Raw genomic sequence first — 24073 nt, forward strand, 5'->3', positions numbered from 1 at the left:
ATGGAAGTTTACACACATAGGTAATAGATAATGAAATGAGTAAAGTAGCGATGTGGGGAGAGAGTAGGAACGGATAAATAAATTGAAGTATAAAAAAAAATCTTAAAAATGTTGCATTTAAAAAGTCCTCATAAAAAAGTAGAAATATTACAATTTTATTTATGTAAATAAAATATGAGGAGGCAAATAACTTTTTATCTAAGGAATACAAGCCCCTTTAAATTATGAGACCTATAGAGGCAATGACATGTGAGAGCAGTTATGTCTCACTTTCCACCTTAAGCTAAATAATTCACCTGCTGTATGGACCCTAGACTGAGAGCCCCACCAGTTGCTAGAAATTGACCTAACACTATATGCTGGATACTATAAATCATGCCCTATAATTTAACCATGTATAGCCAATCACTAACCAAGCTATTTCAGTAAATCAATGAGAATTCCTGACAACTTTCCAATTTTGCCCCCCTCCTGATTTGTCCTGTTTTAAAAACAAACAAACAAACAAACAAACAACAACAACAATAACAAAAGCAAAACCAAAAAAGCCTTTGAGCCTCTCCTTTGTTCTCTGGAGCATTTCCCAGTGTTTCTTAGGCTGTAAATCCTCGACCTTTGTCCAAATAAATCCTCTATATGAATTTTGCTTCCGTTTCTTTCTTTATATTGACATATCTATGAAATTTATACCATCAGAGATGATATAAATCAGACATATCTATGAAATTTATACCATCAGAGTTCCCCAATTTAAAAACAAATTCATATAAGTCTATAAGCGAGAAAAATGTACATATATGGTATAACCCAAGTATAGTTGCAAGGTGATGTTATATCAGGGTGTTGTCTCTAACTGAAAAGACAGAGGTACTTTTTAATCACTTTAAAACAAATTTTTATGTACTGTTTTATAATTTACAATGATTCTATAATTTGAAAAAAGTTAGTTCTTCTTAATGTTTTCTTTAACTTGGCTTCAGTGATGGGTTAAGACATTTTTCTCTTTAAGAATTGTCAATATAAAAGCCATAAACTTATGAGAACCAATAATTAATGTTTAGTAACACATTTTTAAAAAAATATAAATCTCAATCCTGTATACTAAGATGGGTGACAATGAAAGGAAAAGGAATAAAGCAAGGTGCAGATTTGAACTTTCATTTAATGTTATTCTCATATTTAGAAAGCATGGGATGCAAATGTTATGTAACCATAGTCCTTTTTTTCATTCTGCCCACTGTCTACATGACTCCACTCTGCTTTTACTCCAAGAATGTCTCTGTCTCTGATTACTCTAGACCAGTCTATATATTTTTGTTTATCTTTTAGAAGTACAGCTTGTAAAATTTTGCACCACTGTTTTTCTGGCATTATACTCTTTTTTGTTCTTTAGATATCTAGTCAAAGGGAATTGCTTTATTATAATATTCTGACCACAGTGTGGTGTTGTCTGATATTAAATGTTAAGAATGGCTCATAGGCTGGGCTCAGTGGCTCACCCCTGTAATCCCAACACTTTGAGAGGCTGAAACAGGCAGATCTCAAGGTCAGGAGTTCAAGACCAGCCTGGCCAATATGAGGAAACCCCATCTTTACTAAATATACAAAAATTAGCTGTGCGTGGTGGCACTCACCTGTAGTCACAGCTACTAGGGAGGCTGAGGCAGGAGAATTGTTGAACCCAGGAGGTGGAGGGTGCAGTGAGCCAAGATCATGCCACTGCACTCCAGCCTGGGTGACAGAGCAAGACTCTATCTCAAAAAAAAAAAAATAAAATAAAAAAACAAAAGAAGGAAAGAAAGAATAGCTCATAGACAGACAAATTTAAGTTAGGCTCTGGGCTAAAGCCCTATCTTGGAAAACACATTTTCCTAGCACCCACACCTTGCAATTCACAGCAAAGAATCAGATGATAGCTTGAGATTCACCTCTATGATCCAAATAAAATAATTTCGCCTTTGTGGAGAGTGAGTCTTTGGCTTATTTTTCCACTATGATAGGTTTTCCTAACTACAGACGTGTTTTAGCTTTGTGTGGGTTGCACAGCATACTGATCTAAGAAGATTAACAGAAGAGAGGGCATAATGAATGACAGTATATATGGAAATGATTCAGCATAGCTCTGGAGTGTTAAAAATGCATCATCAGAGGTGATGCTCCCCACCCCAAAACAATAAAGAAGGTTCATCTCAGATGGTCCCTAAGGTGAGTGTAGAGTTCTGCTGGGGGTGGCTCACCTGGCTAATAGTAGCCCAAGATGCAAAGTAAAGGAGATCTTTTTTTAGGTATATCTGGCATGGAACATGTAATGATTATGTATTTTTTCCATCCACACTCATCCACATGGATAGCAATATGTCTAAGCTGAGAAAAACAATTAAAATATATCTAAATTTCTTGAGATATTGCTGCTTTAAGGCTATATGATAATTTGGGTTAAGATGAACTACATCCGCAAGTTTCACCTTTAGAAAACAGTGATTATGAAATATGACATATTGGGTGGACCATTTTCATATCCATTTATATCAATCCTAGTCCACTGGCTATGTCTTCTACTAAAGAAAATATAGAAGTTTTATTTTGGAAAAAGATTTTGGATGGTTTGATTCCATCAGGTTTAAGAAATGCTGAGTTATTCCCATATTTGAATAAAAGAGTTATTCCCATATTTGAAAGGAAATCATATTTCCAAAGAATATTTTATAACTGAACTTTGATAATCTCTATTTTATATTAACGGCTTAACCTGTGTTGATTATCAAGCGATCTGAAACTTAATTGAGTTTGAATTATTCCTGTGCTTCTACCACTGCAAAGTTTTTTGAAACACATCATATCATTCAGCATAAGAAATTTAATTCTACATTTCTGTTCGAATAAGAACATTATTTTAGGAGTAAAAAACAATTTGAGACATCACTTCCACCTTCCAACTACTGTAGGAGTAACATTATTAATAAATGGAGAAACTGAAGCACCAGAGTAGGTTCACCACCTAAGTGTAATGTTTCTGTAGACTTTTCTAATATGGAAAGTTCTAGGGCATACTGTCATTATTTTTCTTGGCTTAGGATGGGCTAAAGGTTGGATCCTACCACTGAAGAACTCACTTTGCTTAGAAGCAGCATGATTCCAACTGTAAATAAGTCCTCTTTGATGATGGTTGGAGACCAGGATGAAGTAGCCATCATCACTTGTGAAAGATGAACATGTACAATTTGTGACCTGAAAACATTAGATGCCTGTCTTAAACTTGACATTTTTCACGTCAGGGTGTTCCAGATGGTGTTTTCTTGTTCTCTGTGATATTTTGAAGAAATTTAGGGTAAATAGCGTTGGTGTAAAGTAGGAAGGGCAAGTGAACTTTGCCCTTATAAAAGCACTTGCTATTCAGGGGCTGGCTGAAGTAGGTGATCGTGAGTGGTAAATTTTTGTGTTCATAGTAGTAGACTTCTTGCCAGTGTGAAATTTTAGTACCTTACCAGTTTCTCTAGAGCCAGATAATTCCTGTTAACTAATCTATCTGTAGATGACAACATCTTTTCAAGTGCATTGTGCAAAACTATTATTTTAATTCAACTCCTAAATGGTAACTAGGTATTTATTTATAGAAAACCAAAAAAGGCGATACCAGTCCTATGGATTGTTATCATTTAAATGTAGTTTTCTTTTCCTGCCAATCTTTATGCCCCTTTTAAATGTATGGAGGATTAGATGGGTATGAGGGCATCACATTTTGAAAATTTTGTTATAGCTATATGATACACATAGCAGTCTAGGTCATGGACTGTATTTATCAATGTCAGCAGATAAAAAATCATTAGAAAAAGTAAGGGAGATGAAGGTAATATGGTGAAGACAATCCACGCTACTTTGCAAATTTTGCTTTTACATTTCTAATGGGGTATACTGTCACAAGGATTGTTTTCATCTGAGTTGCTAATTGAACATAACTGAAACAGCTCACCATTATACTTTGCTACGGTGTATCAAAACACTCTGTGATCTAAATATAAAGGTCTGGCCCAGATGAAGTCTTTCAAATAAGTGTAGAGAATGAGTGTAACAAAGTTTTTGATGGAGTAGGGTTAGATTGTAGATGCAGAGATAAGCTCTGCTTTAGTACTGGAGGCTGCTCTGACAGATCATAGAGAAAGTGGAAGAGTCATGAAGGTAAAGAAAATCAAATTTTCATTAAAATGTTCCTTAGAAATTACATCAGCCCCAAGCAATATACATGTCTATTAAACAGTATATCATTCTTTATTATACTCTTTTCCACTTTTAACTGACTTTATTCATTGGGTCCATTACAAGTCCATGCTCTGTCACTCAGAATCTCACTATGATTCTAAGTTTGTTTTTAGTCTATTAAGCTGACTCAATTAAAATCTCCAAAACTCTCCCTGTCTTGAGCTATCCTTCTATTTGCACCTCTTTCTTTCTCAGGATTCATCTAGTACCTGCTTAACGCAGGAAACTGAATGACACAGTGCAAGTGATACCAAGTTTCCCTTTAACCTGCAAGCTAACACCTTCACCCTTTCTCTTTTCTTTCTTTCCTGTCTTTAAGAAAAACTTACCTACCCACTCTGCTGAGAGTTTATACCTCTTCCTAGGCTCTTACTCCTACTCCTTTCTATGTCTGTCTCTCAAAGTTTCCTCCGTTAATATCCCAGGCAAAAAAAAAAAAAAAGAAAAAAAGAAAAAAAAAAGATATTGTCCCTTTTCTTACTAAAATAAATGAAAACTGTTTCTGGATTATCCGAGTTGGGGGATGGGCAGCAGATACGTTAGAATTGCCATCCTCAAGTAGAAAAGCTTCCATAATAATGTTTTTGCACATTTAGCATATTTGAGTTCTAGTGCTTTAAAAATATTTGAAAATGACAAGTTTAATGAAATTACAGAGAGGTTAAGTGACTTGTCCAAGAGTAGTGGCAGACTGAGAGTTATTTTTTTAGGTCTTCTGAATCCCTATTTGGCATTTTTTTTTCTATTATTTGGCCATTAATTTGGTGGAGGTGGAGGTGCTATTTTTAGGTAAGAAGTAAATTCATCATTAAATGCTCATACAGGCATTTCTTCCATGCAAGTATAATATTAAATTTAGGAGTAGGTTCTGCCCTAAATAGTTTGTTTCTCTTCATCCAGAAAGATGTATGGACCATGGTCATTGGAGTCCTTCTTCATTCAAGCCAGACTCCTGTGTATGATGTGAGGCCACTTAATTCTACACTGACATAGATGATGATTTTCATTACTGTGGTAGTGTTGTAACTAAAACAGTGTTAGGTAACCTCAGAAAGTTTCAGACTAAATCAGAAGAGATATTTGATTTGGAGAAATTCACTGAGATGCCATCAGTCCTACTCTGAGGAAAAAACATCTCTTCACTCCTAACTATAAATTTTAAAGGTAGAAGGAAGAGGGTTTTCCGGAATTAATCTGTGCACATATTTCAGATAATTTTTCCTATTCATAAATATGAGATCACGCTCAAAAGAACATGATTTAGGCCAGGCGCAGTGGCTCACACCTGTAATCCCAGCACTTTGGGAGGCCGAGGTGGGCAGATCACTTGAGATCAGGAGTTCAAGACCATCATGGCCAACATGGTGAAAGCCTATCTCTACTAAAAATATAAAAATTAGCTAGGTGTGGTCCATGCGCCAGTAATCCCAGCTACTCAGGAGGCTGAGGCAGGATAATTGCTTGAACCCAGGAGGCAGAGGATGCAGTGAGCCAAGATGGCACTGCTGCATTACAGCCTGGGCAATAGAGCAAGACTCCGTCTCAAAACAAAAACAAAACCAAAAACAAAACAAAACAAAAAACCATGATTCTTTCACTAGCTTCATTATTATGGCCCATTTCCTTTTGTACTCTGAACCACTTGGCTCAATTAAAAGGGAGTCCATAATTGTTCCTACAGTGCTTTAAATTTTGAAACATTCTGGCAATACCTTTTTTACAAAAAGCAAAAGATGCAGGGATTAAAGGATATGGCCACACTTTTTAGGTCATTTCTTTTCTTATTTAACTAGTGCTTATTTTTTGTGGTCTATCAAACAATCAAGTGCTTTCGTTCATGAAAATAATTTTGGGTCAATTAATACACTATGATTGAATACTTTGTACTTCATTTGGACATGGTTGAACAGCAAAAATGACCTGAAATGTTTCATGATAAATTATATTTAAGGTTATACTTAACATGGAGTGCTGATGCAAAAAACAAGTTTAATGTGCTTTTATGTGTGACAACACATAAATTTGAATGATTTTAAACTGCGATTAAATTACAATTTAGTTGATAATACAGAGGGATTTTAAGTGTGGTTTTGGAGGTAAAAAAATCCATTTTGATATTTTTGTAACCTCTCAATAGTCTAAGGGTACAGTTGCTTTTTCTCTAATCAACTTTGTTTTGTAACTAGTGCTTAACAAGTAAGCATCCTTGATTTGCTGAGTGTTCAGAGTTATCTTGCAGTTTGCTTACTCACTTTGCAGTCACAAAATGAGAAATGTAGACACCATATATAAACAAGAAGTCCGTGCAAAGTCAAGCTCTCAAAACCACATGCAAGACTCAGTGGCACATGGTTTAGAGCTCACACACTCCAGGATGATGTAATACAGGCATGCAGATGAGAGGAAAGGAAAGCACCTACATCATGAAAATAGAAGATAATGAAAGAGAATGACATTTTATTTATGACAATTATCTAATGCAAACCGTATACCCATAGCCTTTACCAGAGTCGGGACTGGGGCAGAGAAGTGAATTTTTATGGGGACTGGGAAGCTGTATATAAATATTGTTAGAGGTCAAGTTGTTGTTAAAGTTAAGGATTTCTATTCTGCACTTGGCCTCTTCCAGGTTGTCTTCCCCAGTTTCTTGCTTTGTATTTCCTCAGCTACGTCATGCAAAAAAGATCAGAACTAACATTGGAAATCATTTAACAAGCTCTAAACCTGACAGATAACAAGGGTGTTCTCCACAATTTACACGAGAATTAAATTGGATATAAATACCTCCTGTTCTTACCGGTGGGTGTTGTGATTCCATTTATTAAGGTGTGAAGCAGACAGGAAAGAGATAAATCTTTCATAAGTACATTGTAAATAGGCAAGTGGTATATAAACCATATTCATAGGTAATAGAGTCAAACAATGAAAGGTAAATAGTTGTCACAAAATAGACTTTATCACAAAAAAATGGTCACAAAACTAGAGTTACATGGGGGGAGTAAAATAGTTGTTTTGCTACTGTTTTTGAAATAATCTGGCAGTATGAAACAACAAAAAATGCGTGATATGTTTTGATTAAAAAATTTTGACACTGCTTCAGTCAACCCAGCAGTAGACAGTCCCCAGTAGATTTTGAATGCTGATACCTTTGTTAAACAATAACAATGATGGAAATATAGAAAACTGATCAATATGTAGGTGTTCTTTCTTGTGAGATTAAAGTGTTCCTTTGCGAGATCAATTAATCAGATGAATTTTTCACAAGGAACTTTGGGATGATTAGAAATGACTCATGGAATTTTGTGTGAAAAGTTCTAATCTGATTAGCTCTTCAAATTAACATTTTTGTCATGGCGTGTCCTTCTCAATCAAATAAATCACACACAGCTATGATAAACTTATCCATAGATAAATATTACTTTTAAATTGGGCAATATTTGCAATGCTTCCTGCACCATTGCTGCTAATTTTGAACCCTTGCTTCTTCAATTAGAATATTACTGGTCAAACAGAAAGTACCAATTTAAACTGTACAGGCTCACTTACACAAAAATTGTTTCATGCAATTGACATAATTAAATATGAAAGCTTTTATTTTCTGAGGAATTCTTAGAAACAGGGTCCTTGCCCAGTGGAAGAGTAGCCATATGGGAAGGTACCCTATTTTTATTATTTTTTTTCTGGTGCTCTGTGACATGTCATAGAATTTGGATTTGTTGTATGATTTATTTAGCAATCAGCCTTTATAGCCAAATTGCCAGGTAAAAGAATGTTGGCAATTCTCCTAATAATAAAAAGAAGTTTTTGGACATTAGTATTATTAATTGTGTTGATTTTTGAGCAGTGATACAGGAAGGGAAGTTATGACAGGTGATTGTTGATGTTGAAAAATATGAAGGCATCTGTATTTTTCCCTTGAAAGGAAACATGCATTAAACCAGGTAGAGTAAGAGGGCACAGCGTAGATTGTTTAAAATATAGAAAAAAAATTCTTAAAATAAGTGTGAAACTTCCTATCATAAAATGCTTACATATAGTTAAGATCCCTGACCTCTCCTACAAGTTTTCAATTTCCTGTATTTTAAAGTGTGTTAACCTGGGATCCCTGTTTGGGGGCATCATAATTATTACTGTTTACTTGCCAAATCTTATTGCAACTGGATCCAACTATTTTCTGGGGGTGTTGGCAATGAGGCTTTGTAGTGAAAGTCCAAGTCCCAGCTAAAGCAATGCTCTCTCTCACCAGAAGTGGGAACTCTACTACACACAGTTATATCAGTTTGCATCATGTTATAATGCCTTTGCCACACAGTATAACTAGATATAGCACCATGCAATGCCATGAATTGAGAATGAGAGACTATCTCCAGGGGAGAAAATACACATCTGAGAGAAGAAAACAAAAGCAAGGGTTTTAAAGCTGGTGATACCAAATTTTTTTTTTCATTTTGGCTATCACTATAATGCCTGCGGCACTTTCATTTTGGAAAACAGAAATACATACCATGTTCATGTCAATGCCATTGGTGTAAGTCCATGCATGCTGGAAATATTCTTCAAGACGTTGCCTCAGAGGGTTGGGGATTTGGTGAAAGCGAATGAACTCTTTTACTCGCAGCATCTGCATGTGGTACCTGGCAGTTCCCGAGTATAGTCTTTGGATAATTGCAGATACATTCCCAAAAATGCTTGCATACATTAGTGCTGGATTGGATAAAAAACAAAGTTATTGGGGGAACTGCACATAGGCATGTTATATGTTGTTACAGTATCAAGCATGTGGATTTTGATTATCTCAGTCTAGTGAGGATTTACCAGTGGATTACTGGGAAAAAAGAAGTTAAACTAAAACTGCTTTACATTTTTAATTTTAGTGATAAAGCTGGAGAGGGAAAGTATCCAAATTCATCATGGATTCTAAATGAACGTGAAAACTCAGATTGTTTATAATATCAGTGTGTGGCCGGGAGCATTCACCAGAAAGAAAATGCATTTGAAATAAACCCTTTCATTTGAAAAAGAAGGCATGTCATGGCTCACCATAAATACATTTTCTTTAAAAAAATATGAAGCAAAAGCATGTTTTAGGGATTTTAAAACCCTTTCTGAATTGGAGTTAACATATTAGTTTTAAGTTGTAACTTACTTCTGCCTCTTAGCCTCAAATCTAAACTTGTAGAAGAAAAATCTATTATTAAATTTGAGATTATTTTGAACACATTGGGTTTGTTAAGGGATACCAAATTCTTTTAAGAAACCCAGTTTCCTTAGAGTGTTAATTTGTATACAGTTTTTAATCTATTTCAATTCATTTTCATAGTATTTTTGCATAAGAAACATATCTCTGGCTTAGAAAATTCACATAGCTTTATTTTTGTAGGGAAAAAATAGAATATACTTTTGTTCTTTCGTCTATAGGGAGAAACCGCTAAGAGATCCCTTGTTATATAATCAGCATTTAGGTAGAATATCTGCATTGGTGCTTCTTCCACTAAATCTTCATGATTTAAAATAAGCTCTTTAAGTACTTTCTCTATTCATTTTTGTATTTGTATTCTTTTGTAATAATTCTAAAAAGAGATGCTATTCTCTACACAGTCAGTCACATCAGGATACACAGTCTGAATGATGATCTTTGGGCATCTATCAGAAACTGAGAGTTATGATAATAACCTATGTTTAAGTCACTGGAATAGCTATATACCAGGGCGGGGAAAGCAGCAACAACAAAACAGTGTGAAGTGTTTAATTAAACTAAATTCAAACCACATATTTTTTTCCTCAAATAAATTTTACAAACAATTGCTTCTATAAACCACTTAATCATTTTCCAAGTAGGCTTTGGCCAGATTCCTGCTATGTTTTAAACTAGTATGTTTTTCTGGGCACTTGCTTGCTTTTCCATCTTACCTTGTTTGCTTATCTTGTCATGCTTGGTTATCAAGATCCTTGTTTACCATAGATATCCTAAGTAAGAGAATGTCCCCGGGAAAGCAGTGACCCCTTGTTTTTTACCTATTTAAGCGATGAAAGTTAGGGAGATATGGGGGTTAATTGTATATCAACTTGACTGGGCCATAGTGTGCCTGGATATTTGGTTACACAAATGTTCTGGGTGTGTCCGTGAGGGGTTTGCAGAGGAGATTAGCATTTGGGTCAGTAAACAAGCAAAACAGATTGTCCATCCCACTCTGGGTGGGCTGCATCCAACTCACTGAAGTCCTGAATAGAAGAAAAAGGGGAAGTAAAGGAGAATATACTCTCTGCTTGAATGTCTGAGCTGGAATATCAGTCTTCTCTGACTTTCGGAGATACACTTAGACTGAAACCACACCATTGGCTCTCCCTGGTCTAGACCCAGCTACTGAGTACAGCTCTTGAGACTCTTCGTCCTCTATAATCATGTGAGCCAATTCCTATAATGAATCTCTTTATATCTTTATATTTAAACATATATGTCTATCTAACATCTATCTCTTGGCACTGCTTCTCTGGACATCCAGACTAATACAGAAGATCTCTAGTGAGGCTGAACTTGCATATGTAACAGACATTAATCCCCTGATGGTAGAGGAGATGTTTAGATTGTATATTCTACATGAAGAAAAGGTGGACCTAAATTGTTTCTGAGTAAATGAATAGTTATTTAAAAAGAGAATTAACAATATTTCCCAGAATCTATTACTGTGATCCAAGGAGATTCATGTGAAAAAACACGTTTTACTCACCCTAAATATAGTGGGGAAACATTTACGTGTGATGCTGTTTTTCCAAAATACCTATCAAGTGCTCAGGAAGTAGAATCAATCAGAGGGCACAAAATCAATGCTGTTTGTTTTACCTAAACCACACATGATCAAGAAATACATGTTGTACCTAAATCATTACATGATCGAGAAAGGTCAGGAAAAATTCTTATTTAGTAAATAGTTTTTAGCAGATTAGATGTTATCTCTACCATCAAAATTAACTGAAATGTTTCTTTAGGTCATAAACAAGCATTTTCCACTAGCTGCGAAGATGAGGCAGGTGGATCACCTGAGTTCAGGGGTTCAAGACCAGCCTGGGCAACATGGCGAAACCCTGTCTCTATAACAAACAAAAAAATCAGCCAGGTGTGGTGGCCTGCGCCTATAGTCCCAGCTATTCCGGAAGCTAAGGCATGAGAATTGCTTGAAAGCAGGGAGGCACAAGAGCCAAGATTGCACCACTGCACTCCAGCCTGGCAAACAGAGTGAGACCCTATCTCAAAAAAAAAAAATAAATAAATAAAAATGAAAGTGACCTGAAATACTTATTTTTAAGAAATTCTGTGATTATGACTTTTTAAGTTCTAATAAAGACATTAATCTTTTTTCTATTTTTTAGGAAGAAAATGGAGCTAAAGGTTGTAAGCTAGAGAGAAGAATACAATACTTATATTCTGTATACATTATTTAGTTGATGCCCAACTGGCAAAAATATCAATCAAAAGCAAGTTTACAGACTATGGATATCTAGGCATCTCTCCTTAACTCAATATTTTTAGTTTTATAAAATAGGGAGTTCTTATTTCATCCAAAAGGGTTGCTTTAGTTTAGTTACTATAGAAATGAAACAAGTGTATCTTAAAACTTTCTTCAGCACACCACACCTTAATTCTGATATGTTAACCATACTAATACATTTGGTTGGTCAGAGGATATTAGTTAAAACATGTTGACAAACAAATGCACCTGCATTTCTACTACATAAATTTAAAAAACTCTGTAACTTAATAAATTACATTTTATTGATGTGTAATTAATATGTAAGATGCATTTAAGTGTATAGTTCAATTAGTTTTGACAAATGTATACACCCCTCTAAACAGAATCATGATATAGAACATTTGCTTCACCCTAAAAGTCTCCTTGTGTTCCTTGGCTGCTTGCACCACTCACTTCAGACCTTAGACAACCACTGAGTTCCTTTATGACATTACAGATTAGTTTGCTTTCTAGGATTTTATATAAGTGGAATCATAATGTACATATTCATCATGTACATTTGTGACTGACTTATTTTGCTCAGCATAATGTTTTTGAGAATCATTCTGTTGTGTGTATCAGTAATTTGTTTTTTTTTTTTTAATTGCTGAATTGATTTGCATCATATGGCTATACCACAGTTTGTTTATCTCTTCTCCTGTTGATTGAAACCTTGCTGTGTCTGGTTTTTGGCTATTATGAATATAACTGCCATGAACATTTGTATACAAGTCTTTGTGTGGGTATATATTTTCATATCCCTTTTAAACACCTAAGAGTGAAATTGCTGAGTTGTGTGTATGTTTAACTTTATAAGAAACTGCCAAACTGTTTTTCAAAGTTGTATCATTTTACATTCTCACCAGCAATGTATGAAAATACCAGTTGTTCCATATCCTCTCCAACATTTGGTTTTGTCAGACTAATTTTAACCATTGTAGTGTCTGTGTACATATCTCATTAGGGTTTTAATTTCCATTTTCCTGATTATTAATAACATCTTTTCATGTCTTTATTAGTCATTCATATGTTTTTTGTGAACTATATTTTCAAATACTTAACTCATTTTTAAATTGTTTCCTTCTTATTATGAATTTATAAGAATTATTGATATATTCTGGATAGAAGTCCTTTTTTAGATCTCAGTATTGAAAATATTTTCTTCCAGTATAAAATTTGCCCATTCCTTTTCTTAATGGTGTTTTTTGAAGAGCAGAAGCTATTAATTTTGATGAAATCCAATTTATCAACTTTTGTTTTATCATTCAGGCTTATTTTTGTTTGTTTCAGTTTTGATAATGTGTATAATTTAAACAGTATTTTCATTTCATCTAAATTGTCAAGTTTATTATTCTTCATAATGTTCTTTTCTTATTCTTTTAATGTCCATAAGGTTTGTGTTATATTTCTTTCATACAGGATAGTAGCTTACGTTCTCTCTTTCAGTCTAGTTGTAGGCTTATCAGTTTTACTGATTTTAAAAATTACTTCCATTAACTTTCTCTCTTGTTTTCTATTTTTATTAACTTCTGCTCTTATATCTATTATTTCTTTTCTTCCAGTTGTATTCGGTTTTAATTTGCTTGCCTTTACTAGCTTCTTAAAATACAAGCTTACAAGCTTGGATTTTTTTAATTTTAGATCTCCTTTTGAAATAAAAACACTTAAAGCTATGGATTTATCTTAAAAAATGCCTTGGGTGCCCTATATGAGTTTTTATTCATTTTATTTTCATTTCCATTAAGTTAAAAATAGTTTGTAATTTTCCACGTGATTTCTTTTTTGAAGTGTGAGTTATTTGGAACCTATTTCCAAACATTTGGGGACCTTCTAAACATCTATCAGTTTTTCCTACTATTCCTTGTCCCCTTCCTCCTTCTTCTCTTCCTTTTTTTATTATTGATTTCTGGTTTCTCTATGGTCAGATAAATACTTTGCATGATTTTAGCATTTTCAAATTTATTGAGACTGGTTTTGTAGCCCAGCATATGGCTTGTCTACTGGTAAACGTTCCACATGTACTAGAAAAGAACCTGTATTCTGCTAGGATTTTATAATTGTCAATATGTCAAGTTTAGCTGATAGTATTATTTAAGTTTTCTATATTTTTATTCATTGGGTCTATTTATTCTATAAAACACTGAGAGACGAGTGTTAACATTGCAAACTATAATTATGAATAATTATGTGAAGTTGTTAATTTCTCCTTTCAGTTACGTCAGTTTTGCTTCATGTAATTTAAAATTCTGTAATTGAGTGTATACACATTTAGGATTGCTATATTTATCTATTTTATCTTTGGTAATAGTACTTGTTCTGAAGTTAATACCACTACTTTGTCTGAAGTTAATACTGCTCCTCAGATATTCTTATGATTAGGATTTGTATGAACACAATTTTTCATCTTTTTTTATGCTTTATATTTTAAGTATGCTTTCTTTAGACAGCATATGGATAAACCTTATTTTTTAAAATACTCTGATAATTTCTCCATTTCAGTAAAAGCATTTAGATAATTACATTTAACATAATTATTGATATGTTTGTGTTTAAATACACAATTTTGCTATTTATTTTCTGCATTTCCCTGTTACTTATTTCCTACAGTATTTTAGATTTATTTTTTTGTTACTCCATCTTGTCTTCCCTGTTGGTGTGTTAGCTATAGTTGCAGGATTTATAACATGCATTTTAAATTAGTCAACATATACTTTAAATAGCAAAATACCATGTCACAAATGATGTAGGATTCTTGCAACAATATATACTACTATTTCTTCTTCCCATTTTTTGATGTTATCAATATCATAATTTCTCCTTCTATGTATGTTATAAAACCTGCACATTCATTGATATTTTTTGCTTTAAAGAGTCAATTATTTTTTAAGAGATTTAGAAATAAGGAAAAGGTCTTTTCTTTTCTTTTTTTTTTTTTTTTTTTTTAATATACTCACACATTTACCGCCTCTAGTTCTTATTCCTTTGTGTTTATCCAAATTTTCATTTGATATAATTTTCCTTTCACTTGAAGAACTTTACCATTTCTCATAGTCTGCTCATGAACAATTATGCCATGTTTTGTCATTTTTGAAGAGCAGTTTAATTAAACATAGATTCCTCTGTTGACAGATTTTTTTTCTATAAGCAATATAGGATTTTGTTCCATTGTCTTCTGACTTTCATTGTTTCTAATAAAAAAATCTATCAACATTATATTTTTCCTTTGTATAGGATGTATTTTTTTCTTCTCTAGCATTTAAGACTTGATTTTTCTAGCATTTAAGATAGGATGTGTCATTTTTTCTGTAGCGTTTAAGATTTGATTATGATGTGCTCCAGTGTGTTTTATTTATATTTAACGTGTTTAGGGTTCACTGGACTTCTTGCAAATGTGGTTTATAGTTTTCATTAATTTTGGAAAAAGTTTTGCTATTAGTTTTAAATTAAAAAAAAAATTTTTTTTGCTTGCCTTCATCATCTTTATAAATTCCGATTCTATTTTATTTGATTTTTTTTCCTTTTAAGAATCACATTTTTCTGTTTCTTATAATATCTATTGAATTTTAAATAGATACTGGGCACTATAAAGTTAACATTCTTCAATGCTTGTAACACTTTTTTTTTTTTTTGTCTTTATAAAAAAAGTTAGATGTTCTTGCAGGAGTTAAACCACTTGGGGATCAGCTTATACCTTTTGAAGCTTGCTTTATAAGCTTTTTTAGGGTCAGATTAGCCCTAGTACTACAGCACTATTTTTTTTTCTGAGATTTCTACCAAATATCCTGCATATTCAATAAGGGTTTTCCACTCTGCTGGTGAAATTTGAAAATCTTCCACATCTATGCGAGCTCTGGAAATTGTTCAGCTTATAGTATTTCTGGTATTTCTTTGCCAAGTTTTGGGGAATTTTACCCCAGGCATTTATGACTTAGTATTCTTCAGTAGATTCAAAAGGATACCTGTGTAGGTTTCTTGAGCTTTTTCCAGAACTACTTCTCCAGTTGTCTGTCTTGCAAATTGCAGCATCTTAGCCTCCATGAACTCTGATCTTGGTGGTGTTTTTTTTTTTTTTTTTTCCCCCCTCAGTAAGACTGCTGGGGCCTGCTTAGGTTATTTATTCCTTCTCTCTTCACTGTGGTCCAGAAAGTGCCTCCAGGCAGAAAGCCAAGGTAACCTGTATCCCATTATCGTTTGTTTTCCTTCTTTCAGTGATCAAACTTCCCTATTAATTTCCCAGTGTCTGAAAACAATTGCCTTATGTATTTTGTTCAGTTTTCTGTTTGTTTTTAATAGAAGGAGAGTAAGGTTTTAGTAAGTCTATCATAAATGGAAGCAGAATTCCAGTAACTTTTTTTATATGCTACAAAAATAAGAAATTCTCCCCATCAAGATGTTTGTCAAGCAGGTCAGAGATGAAATACATTTGACTTTATTTTTATGGTTTATGTGTTTTAAAAAATTAAATATATATGTTTTATTTATGATATTTAAGGTACAAAATTATGCTATGTTAGAAAACAGGTATAAACATATGAACATCATTTATATTTATAATTATTTAATGATTTCACAGTCTTCCCTTTTTTATTTTGAATTATATATACTTTAAAATGTATTATCTGATTACTGTACTCTGTAATAAACATAGTGCTATTTATCATGTGGATTATTTTAAATTGAAGATAGCTCAGTTCTTTACTCGCTCTACACCTAACCTCTAATCCCTCAATCAGGGAACTGTAGGCAATTTTCTTCCTTTCCCCTTCCTTTCTTCTTTCCTTTTTTAATATAGCACTAGGCTATTTCTATTGATTTATTAAGAATAATACATGTTTTCTGTAGATGAATTGTATTTTTTAAGAAAAAATGAAACACTCTAGTCAAATTGGTTATAGTAAGATACACCCACATTCCACATAACATCATTTATTTGAATAAAAGACTTGGTTCTATCTACCTTAATCCAAATGGGATTATGTAAAGTTGTATATCATGCAGGAAATACTTTATATGTACTCCTGAAGAACTGCACCATGACTTATTATGCCACAAATAAAGAGTAAAACTGGGACTTGAAATTTAGTAATAATAAGAACACTGAAATTTATGTACCCAAAAATCTAACTATATTTGAAAATGGTATGGCTTTATCTATGCACATACTCCTCAGACCCACTAGTGGCCTTCTTTCAGCCTGAAAAAAATAAAACAACAACGAATGTGATAAAAGATTGTATATACACTAATTACAACTATGTGGTTGTCAGATTGAGCTTTCCAAGCATCCCTGAGTTTAATCTTTATTCTAAAAAAAAATTTGAAGCTAAGTTGTAGAAAACAAGGCACGCAACCTTCTATCTCATAGCAATATAATTTAAGGAAACTAAAAAGAAAATATTAAATGCAAATAGTAAATATCTAATGCATATAGATTTTTATACTTATATGCATTTTTAAAAGCTGCTATTTGCAAAGACAGTTTTTGTACTGCTGTGTACAGCAGTACAAAATCCACACAAGTGGTGTGGGTTACTAAGTGGTGAACTGGCTAAAGTGCATTTTTAAAACTCTTTCTTAAAAATTCTAAGTTTCAAAATACAAGTTCTATTTTATTAAAAAGATATTTTGCTATATATGTGTTTAACTAAGATGAATTTTTCCTTGTTTGATACTTATGCCACTAAAGCTGATGACCCCTATAAAGTGTTTACTAGTAGTTGTAATCACAAAATGGTTGGAACTGTGTTCTGTGTTCAGTCTCTCTGGAATGCATGTTTCTATTCTTTTCTAGGAGGTTCAACTTCCATTTCTTTCGAAGTACCATGCTACTTCTGTGTTTGAAGCCTAGGCTTGAAATGAATTTGTAGAATGTCTCAATAGTTATTGAACTGTAATTTGCTTATACAAATGCTAGTAAAATAAAAACACTAAAAATATGAAAAGTACATTTTATATAAAGTAGACAATAAACTTGGTGAATTTATTTAAATTTCATTAATAGGGATTTATCTAAGCACATTTTATTATCATGTTGACATTTAAAAATCAACTATTAGGATCTATTTTCAACTTTCTATGCAATCCAAGGATGATGTTCTTTTTGAAGCTTTAGAAATAAATCATGCTTAATATCCATGATATTTTCCTCATAAATACCCTCTACAAACTAGGCATTGAAAGAACATATTCAAAATATTAAAAACAATTTATTGCAAACCCACAGCCAATATCATTAATGAGAAAAACTATGAGCATTCCCCTTGAGCAGAAGCAACACAAGGATGCCCACTCTCACCACTCCTAATCAACATAGCACTGGAAGTCCTAGCTAGAACCAGCAGGCAAGAGAAAGAAATAAAAGGCCTCCAAATAGGAAAAGAAGAAGTCAAATTATCTCTCTTTGCTGATAATATGATTCTATACCTAAAAACAACCCTAAGACTCTGCAAAAAAATTCTAGAACTGATAAATGACTTCAGTAAAGTTTCAAGATATAGAATCAATGTACACAAATTAGTAGCATTTCCATACACCAATAATGTTTCAAATCAAGAATGCAATCCCATTTATAATAGTCAAAAAATAAAAGATCTAGGAATACATCTAACAAAGGAGGTGAAAGATCTCTACAAAGAGAACTACAAAAGACTGCTAAAATAAATCATAGATGACACAAACAAATGGACAAACATTCCATGTTCATGAATTGGAGGAGGCAATATTGTCAAAATGTCCATTGTCCTAAAGCAATTTACAGATTCAATGCTATCCTATCAAACTACCAATGTCATTTTTCACAGAATTAGAAACAACTAATATGAAATTTATAGAAAATGAAACAGAGCCTAAAAAAAAAAAGCAATACAAAAATAAACAAAGCTGGAGGCATCACATTACCCAACTTCAAACTATACTATAAGGCCATAGTAACCAAAACAGCATGGTAGTGGTCAAAAAAACAGACACATAGACCAATGGAATGCAATAGAAAACCCAGAAATAAAGCTGCACATCTACAGCCATCTGATCAACAAAACTGACAAAAATAAGCAATGTATAAAGGACTTCCTATTCAATAAATGGTGCTGAGACAACTGGCTAGCCATATGCAGAAGTATTGAACTGGACCCCTATCTTTCATCATCTACAAAAATTAAATCAAGATGGATTTAAGATTGGAATGTAAGACCTCAAACAGTAACAAACCTAGAGAAAAACCTAGGAAATATCATCTGGATAACAGATGCTGCTGAGGCTGTGGAGAAAAGGGAATGCTTATATGCTGTTGGGGAAAATATAAATCAGTTCAGCCACCATGGAATGTAGTTTGGAGGTTTCTCAAACAAAACAGAATTATCATTCAACCCAACAATTCCATTACTGGGTATACACCTGAAGAAAACTAAATTGTTCTACTAAAATACACATGTACTTGTATGTTCACTGCAGCAGTATTCACATTGGAGAAGACAAGGAATCAACCTAGATGGCCATCAACAGTGGGTTGGATAAGTAAAATGTAGTGCATATACAATATGGAATACTATGCAGCCATAAAAAAGAAAAAAAGCATGTCCTTTGCAGCAACATAGATGCAGTTGGAGGTCATTATCCTAAGTGAATTAACATAGGAACAGAAAACCAAATACCACATGTTCTTACTTATAAATAGAGGGTAAGCATTGTGTACACATGGCCATAAAGATGAGAACAGTAGACATAGGGGACTAGCAGAGTGAGATAAAGGGAGGAAGGCAAGGGCTGGAAAACTACTTATTGTATACTATGCTCATGACCCGGGTGATGGGAATCATTCATATCCCAAACTTCAGCATCACACATTATACCCATGTAACAAACCCACACGCCTACCCCCGGAATCGAAAATAAAAGCTGAAATTACTTTTTAAAAAGGTAGAAAAATGAAAATAAAAATCCATCATGCTTTTGCCAATTGCTGCCTGGAAACAGCAAGTTTACCTTCAGCGGTTCCACAGTGTGATTAAAAACTATATGATAATATTAAAACATCTTTTAACAAAGCTTTTTTAATTCCAAAGAATATATGTTATGAATCATGCTCATGACATTAACTAATCACTTAGGTCTTGACATAATGTCACAGGAAAAGAAATGTTTTGTCAATGATGGGGGAAAATTACATGTATATTATGTATATATGTATGCGTATGTTGCATGTATATATTTATATATATACACATACACATGTATATGAAAGATGTTTTTCTTGTTGTGATGATACATATGATTAATAGTTTTTTTGTTTGTAAATCTATCTATCACGCAGTGTAATGAGTATTTCCCATTCTAATATAGCCTCAGCTTGAAATAGAAAATAACCATTGGTAATAAATTACAGATACTCTTTTTATAGCAGTGAAACTGAACTGCAAGTTTCAATTCCTGAAATTGTGTTGCTCCAATTTTATGCCCATAGTTTTCTAAGGTTAAAAAAGACCTTTTGGTGTCTCTACTTCACAGACAGATTTAGATTTGATGGAACACAGTACCCATATATGTAATCCCATGATCTCCTCAATTTTCTCTAATTTTTTTCTTTGCCTTACTCTAAATATTGTAGAAGTATTAATTTCAAGGTATTATTCTATCCTAATAGACAATAGAAGAGAAAGCTACTTACAGCCAATCAACATGACACAAATTGAAAAGATTTTCTCCGAATTCGTGTTAGGAGATACATTCCCGAATCCTACACTGGTTAAACTGCTGAAAGTAAAATAAAGTGCTGTGACGTATTTGTCTTTAATGGATGGTCCAGAACTTGAGTCACTGTCATTGTAACGTTTCCCAATTTGTTGTCCTAAGGAATCCAACCATCCGATTTTGTCAGTCAGATAAGGCCTTTCTACATTCCCAATCGCATACCAAATGCAAGCCAGCCAGTGAGCAATCAGGGCAAATATGCACATTAAGAGCATTAGAACAGCAGCGCCATATTCTGAATATCGATCCAGTTTCCTGGCCACGCGCACAAGACGGAGGAGCCGAGCAGTCTTCAAAAGACCAATTAATGTTGTTGTCTGTAGAAATAAATAAGCACAGTCAGAAACGGTTGGTAAACAATTCAAACTACATTCATGTGAAGCGAAGTGGACAAAAACAGCTTAAGACAATATGGTAGTATTAAGGATAACTGCCTATTTAAATTAAGTATTAAACTAATTTTTTTAAATGTGATACTTGCTTTGGAAAATACTTTGAAAGTGCATGACACATTAATTCAGTATCATGACATGCAAAACCCATGGGGCAGAGAATCTGTCTTGTTTTATGTTCTAAGCACTTTGCGTAACTCCTTAGTGACTCATTCTTTCACCAACATACATTCTAGTATGTTACTGTATGCCTACTAAGGCCACACACTGGGTTTACAGTGTTGAACAAACAGACATGGTTACTTTCCTAATAGAGACAGTTATTTAAAAGACAAAGGGTTTAATCTAACGAAGAGACAAGATCACAGTCTACTGAGGAGAGAGAGATTTTTAAAAAATAAACAATTTCAGAGACAGAAAAGTACTATGATTATAGTAAGCAGATAAATATGATAGAGGGTATTTGGAGGCATGGATTGGGGCAGAGTCTGCTTTAAAAAGGAAGGCCAAGAAGGGCCTTGTAGAGGAGCTGGCATCTGAGTTGAGAATGATCTGGATAATGAGAAGGAGCAATTCAAGCCCCTTCTTCCCATAACCGTGGGAACACTTATCAGATGACTGCATGCATGAATGAGGCATTATATTTAAATGCATTTTTTCTTCTTAAATGTGCTAAACTGAGAAATTATTTCTTGATGTTCCAGTGATATTATAATTGCATTTTGCTTTTGGCTATGATATATGTAACTAATTGGGTGATTATTACTGACCAGGTATCTAATGATAGGATACTTCTATAATAACAGGACACTTAACTGGTTGTTTGGTCTTCAAATCTGATAAGTACAAATTACAAGTTCATTTCTTAGGTTTCCTAAATAATGTCAACTCTAAGTACTATATAATTCACAGGGCATATAATTATTGCATAGTTACATGGTGTTTACCAATCAACTATTGAGTCATTTTATCTGTTCATTGTTGCTGCTTATTTCCCAAAGCACATCTAATTATGTTAAGAACACTTACATCCTAATTGAAGAAACAGCACATGGAATAACTACCACACCCTATGTATTAATATTGATGATGACAAAGGAGCACTAAATATTAAAAAAAATTTTCATTAAAATGTTCTGGCTGGGTATGGTGGCCTGTGCCTATAATCCCAGCACTTTGGCAGGCTGAAGCAGGAGGATTGCTTGAGCCCAGGCATTTGAGACTGGGCAATATAGTGAGACTCTGCCTCTACAAAAAATAAAATAAAATAAGTTAGCTGGATATGGTGGTGGATGCCTATAGTCCCAGCTACTCTGGAGGCTGAGATGGAGTATCACTTGAGCCTAGGGATTTGAGATTGCAGTGAGCTATGATTGCACTCTAGCCTGGGCAACAGAGCAAGATCCTCTCTTTAAAAAAAATGTTCTATTAAGTGTTCTATAGTTTCTTGTTTTCCCCTTGTGCCTTAGTGATCACAAAGGAAAGGGGACTTAGTCTCCCCTGAATTATCCTCTATTAGTATTGTAACAGAGCCTGAATAGTCAAAGCAATCCTAAGAAAAACAAATGAAGCTGGAGGCATCACATTACCCGACTTGAAACTATACTATAGGATTGGACCTTTTAAAGGTGAGAGGAGTTTGTGCAGTTGTCATGTATTTATCATAACTGGATAAATTGGAAGTTAGTATTGGAACCCTCTAAAGGTGAGAGGAGCTTGTGTAGTTGACACTTATTTATCATAACTGGACTCTGGTCTCTTATTTGGGGATGTTTTGAGAAGTGAATTTTATCTTTCTCCAATACTGAGTTATTTTTTAGAGTGCAATGAAGGTGATAGTGTTTTTTTTTTTTTCCTTCTTTATAGGTTTAAAAGTATATTTCTTCCCTATGAATGAATGGAGGGTTTAAATTACTATTGGCTGGATCCCTAAGAGAAAATCAAACTTTTCAATATATGTATTATCAATATTTTAGCTTAGCAGTTACGTGCTAGGACTTTGGAATCAACTTATGTTTGAATTCTGCCTCCATACCAGTGTGTCACCTTGGACAAGTTATTAATTTAATCTCATACTTCAGTTTCTTCATCTGTGAACAAATAATAATGCCAACCTTACAGAGTTATAGATAATACCAATAAACAGAAATTCTTTGTATTTCTATCTTAACATCCTTTACATTTTTCTTTCCATCAATAAGCAGGAACTTTGTGATGTGAAATGAGTTGATAGGACTTCTATCCTTTTAAAATGTAATACTTTGATATCTGGAACCACAAGTGGGGGCCTTTCCATTCTGGCCTTGCAGCTCCTTTTAGGAAATGGTAAGAACATTGAAAGGCAGACTTCATGTGGGCACACTGACTGCTCAGACTCTAACAGGAGTCACCGTGGTTCAACATTTCACCACTTTTACACAGCACGGCTTCCTGAGAAATCAGAAATAACTGTGAATTATTGTTAAAATTTTATTGTTTTTGGAGTAAAATTTCTCTGCGACTCTCAAAATAAATGAAGCATAATAAAACTTCTTTAGGTAGTTGGTTAAATGAAGTGAACAGTTTTAAAACAAATGAGCTGTTTTTATAACATGTTACGATAATAAGTACTAAAGACTCTGCTGGTTGTAAAGATGGTAGAGTGAAAATGGTGCTCTGATAAGAAAAGCAATGAAATTTGCTGTGCATGCAAACTTCCTTTTTGCCTTCCTTCCAAAGAAATCTCTGACATTGCTTCTAGCATTCTATCAAAATGAAGTTAAAATCTATGTAAGTCCTCTAAGCAGATAAATCAATATAACTTACATAATAACATACAAGTGACATCTTTTCTGGAAAAAGAAAGTTTAAGAAATATGTGACATGTTGAAGTCTCAACATGTATGACAGTATTCATACTAAATAATTGCAGAAGTAATGAGAGAGCCACAAAGGAAAGGGAAGAGGAAAAAATTACTAAGTAGTAATAATATCTTTCAGTTGCATTATAAGGATGTGAATATTGACTTCAACAGTCAAAGCTGTTCTCTTGTGATTCTGTCACATGTACCCCAGCATAACTACATATGCTGGCTTGATAACGTAACAAATGCCTTGACCTTACTTCTATTGTTATAAAATTGTGGCTAACTCAACTGGGCATTCTTTGTTAGCTACAGCTGTGTATAAAAC

The 24073-nt window shown here is 33.7% G+C and overlaps 1 protein-coding gene across 1 annotated transcript in view; it reads right to left on the reverse strand.

The window, feature by feature from the left end:
- Nucleotides 1-24073, reverse strand: part of KCNH7 (potassium voltage-gated channel subfamily H member 7) — a 470024-nt gene that overhangs the window by 53298 nt on the left and 392653 nt on the right. Inside the window, exons 8-9 of the mRNA XM_037745216.1 lie at nt 20428-20827; nt 8762-8961 (exon numbers count right to left, since the gene is read on the reverse strand). Of these exons, the coding sequence (XP_037601144.1) occupies nt 8762-8961; nt 20428-20827 (600 nt within the window). The remainder of the gene's footprint in view (nt 1-8761; nt 8962-20427; nt 20828-24073) is intronic.

The sequence above is a fragment of the Cebus imitator genome, unplaced genomic scaffold (assembly GCF_001604975.1).
Source record: "Cebus imitator isolate Cc_AM_T3 unplaced genomic scaffold, Cebus_imitator-1.0 Scaffold10, whole genome shotgun sequence".
Taxonomy (NCBI): domain Eukaryota; kingdom Metazoa; phylum Chordata; class Mammalia; order Primates; family Cebidae; genus Cebus; species Cebus imitator.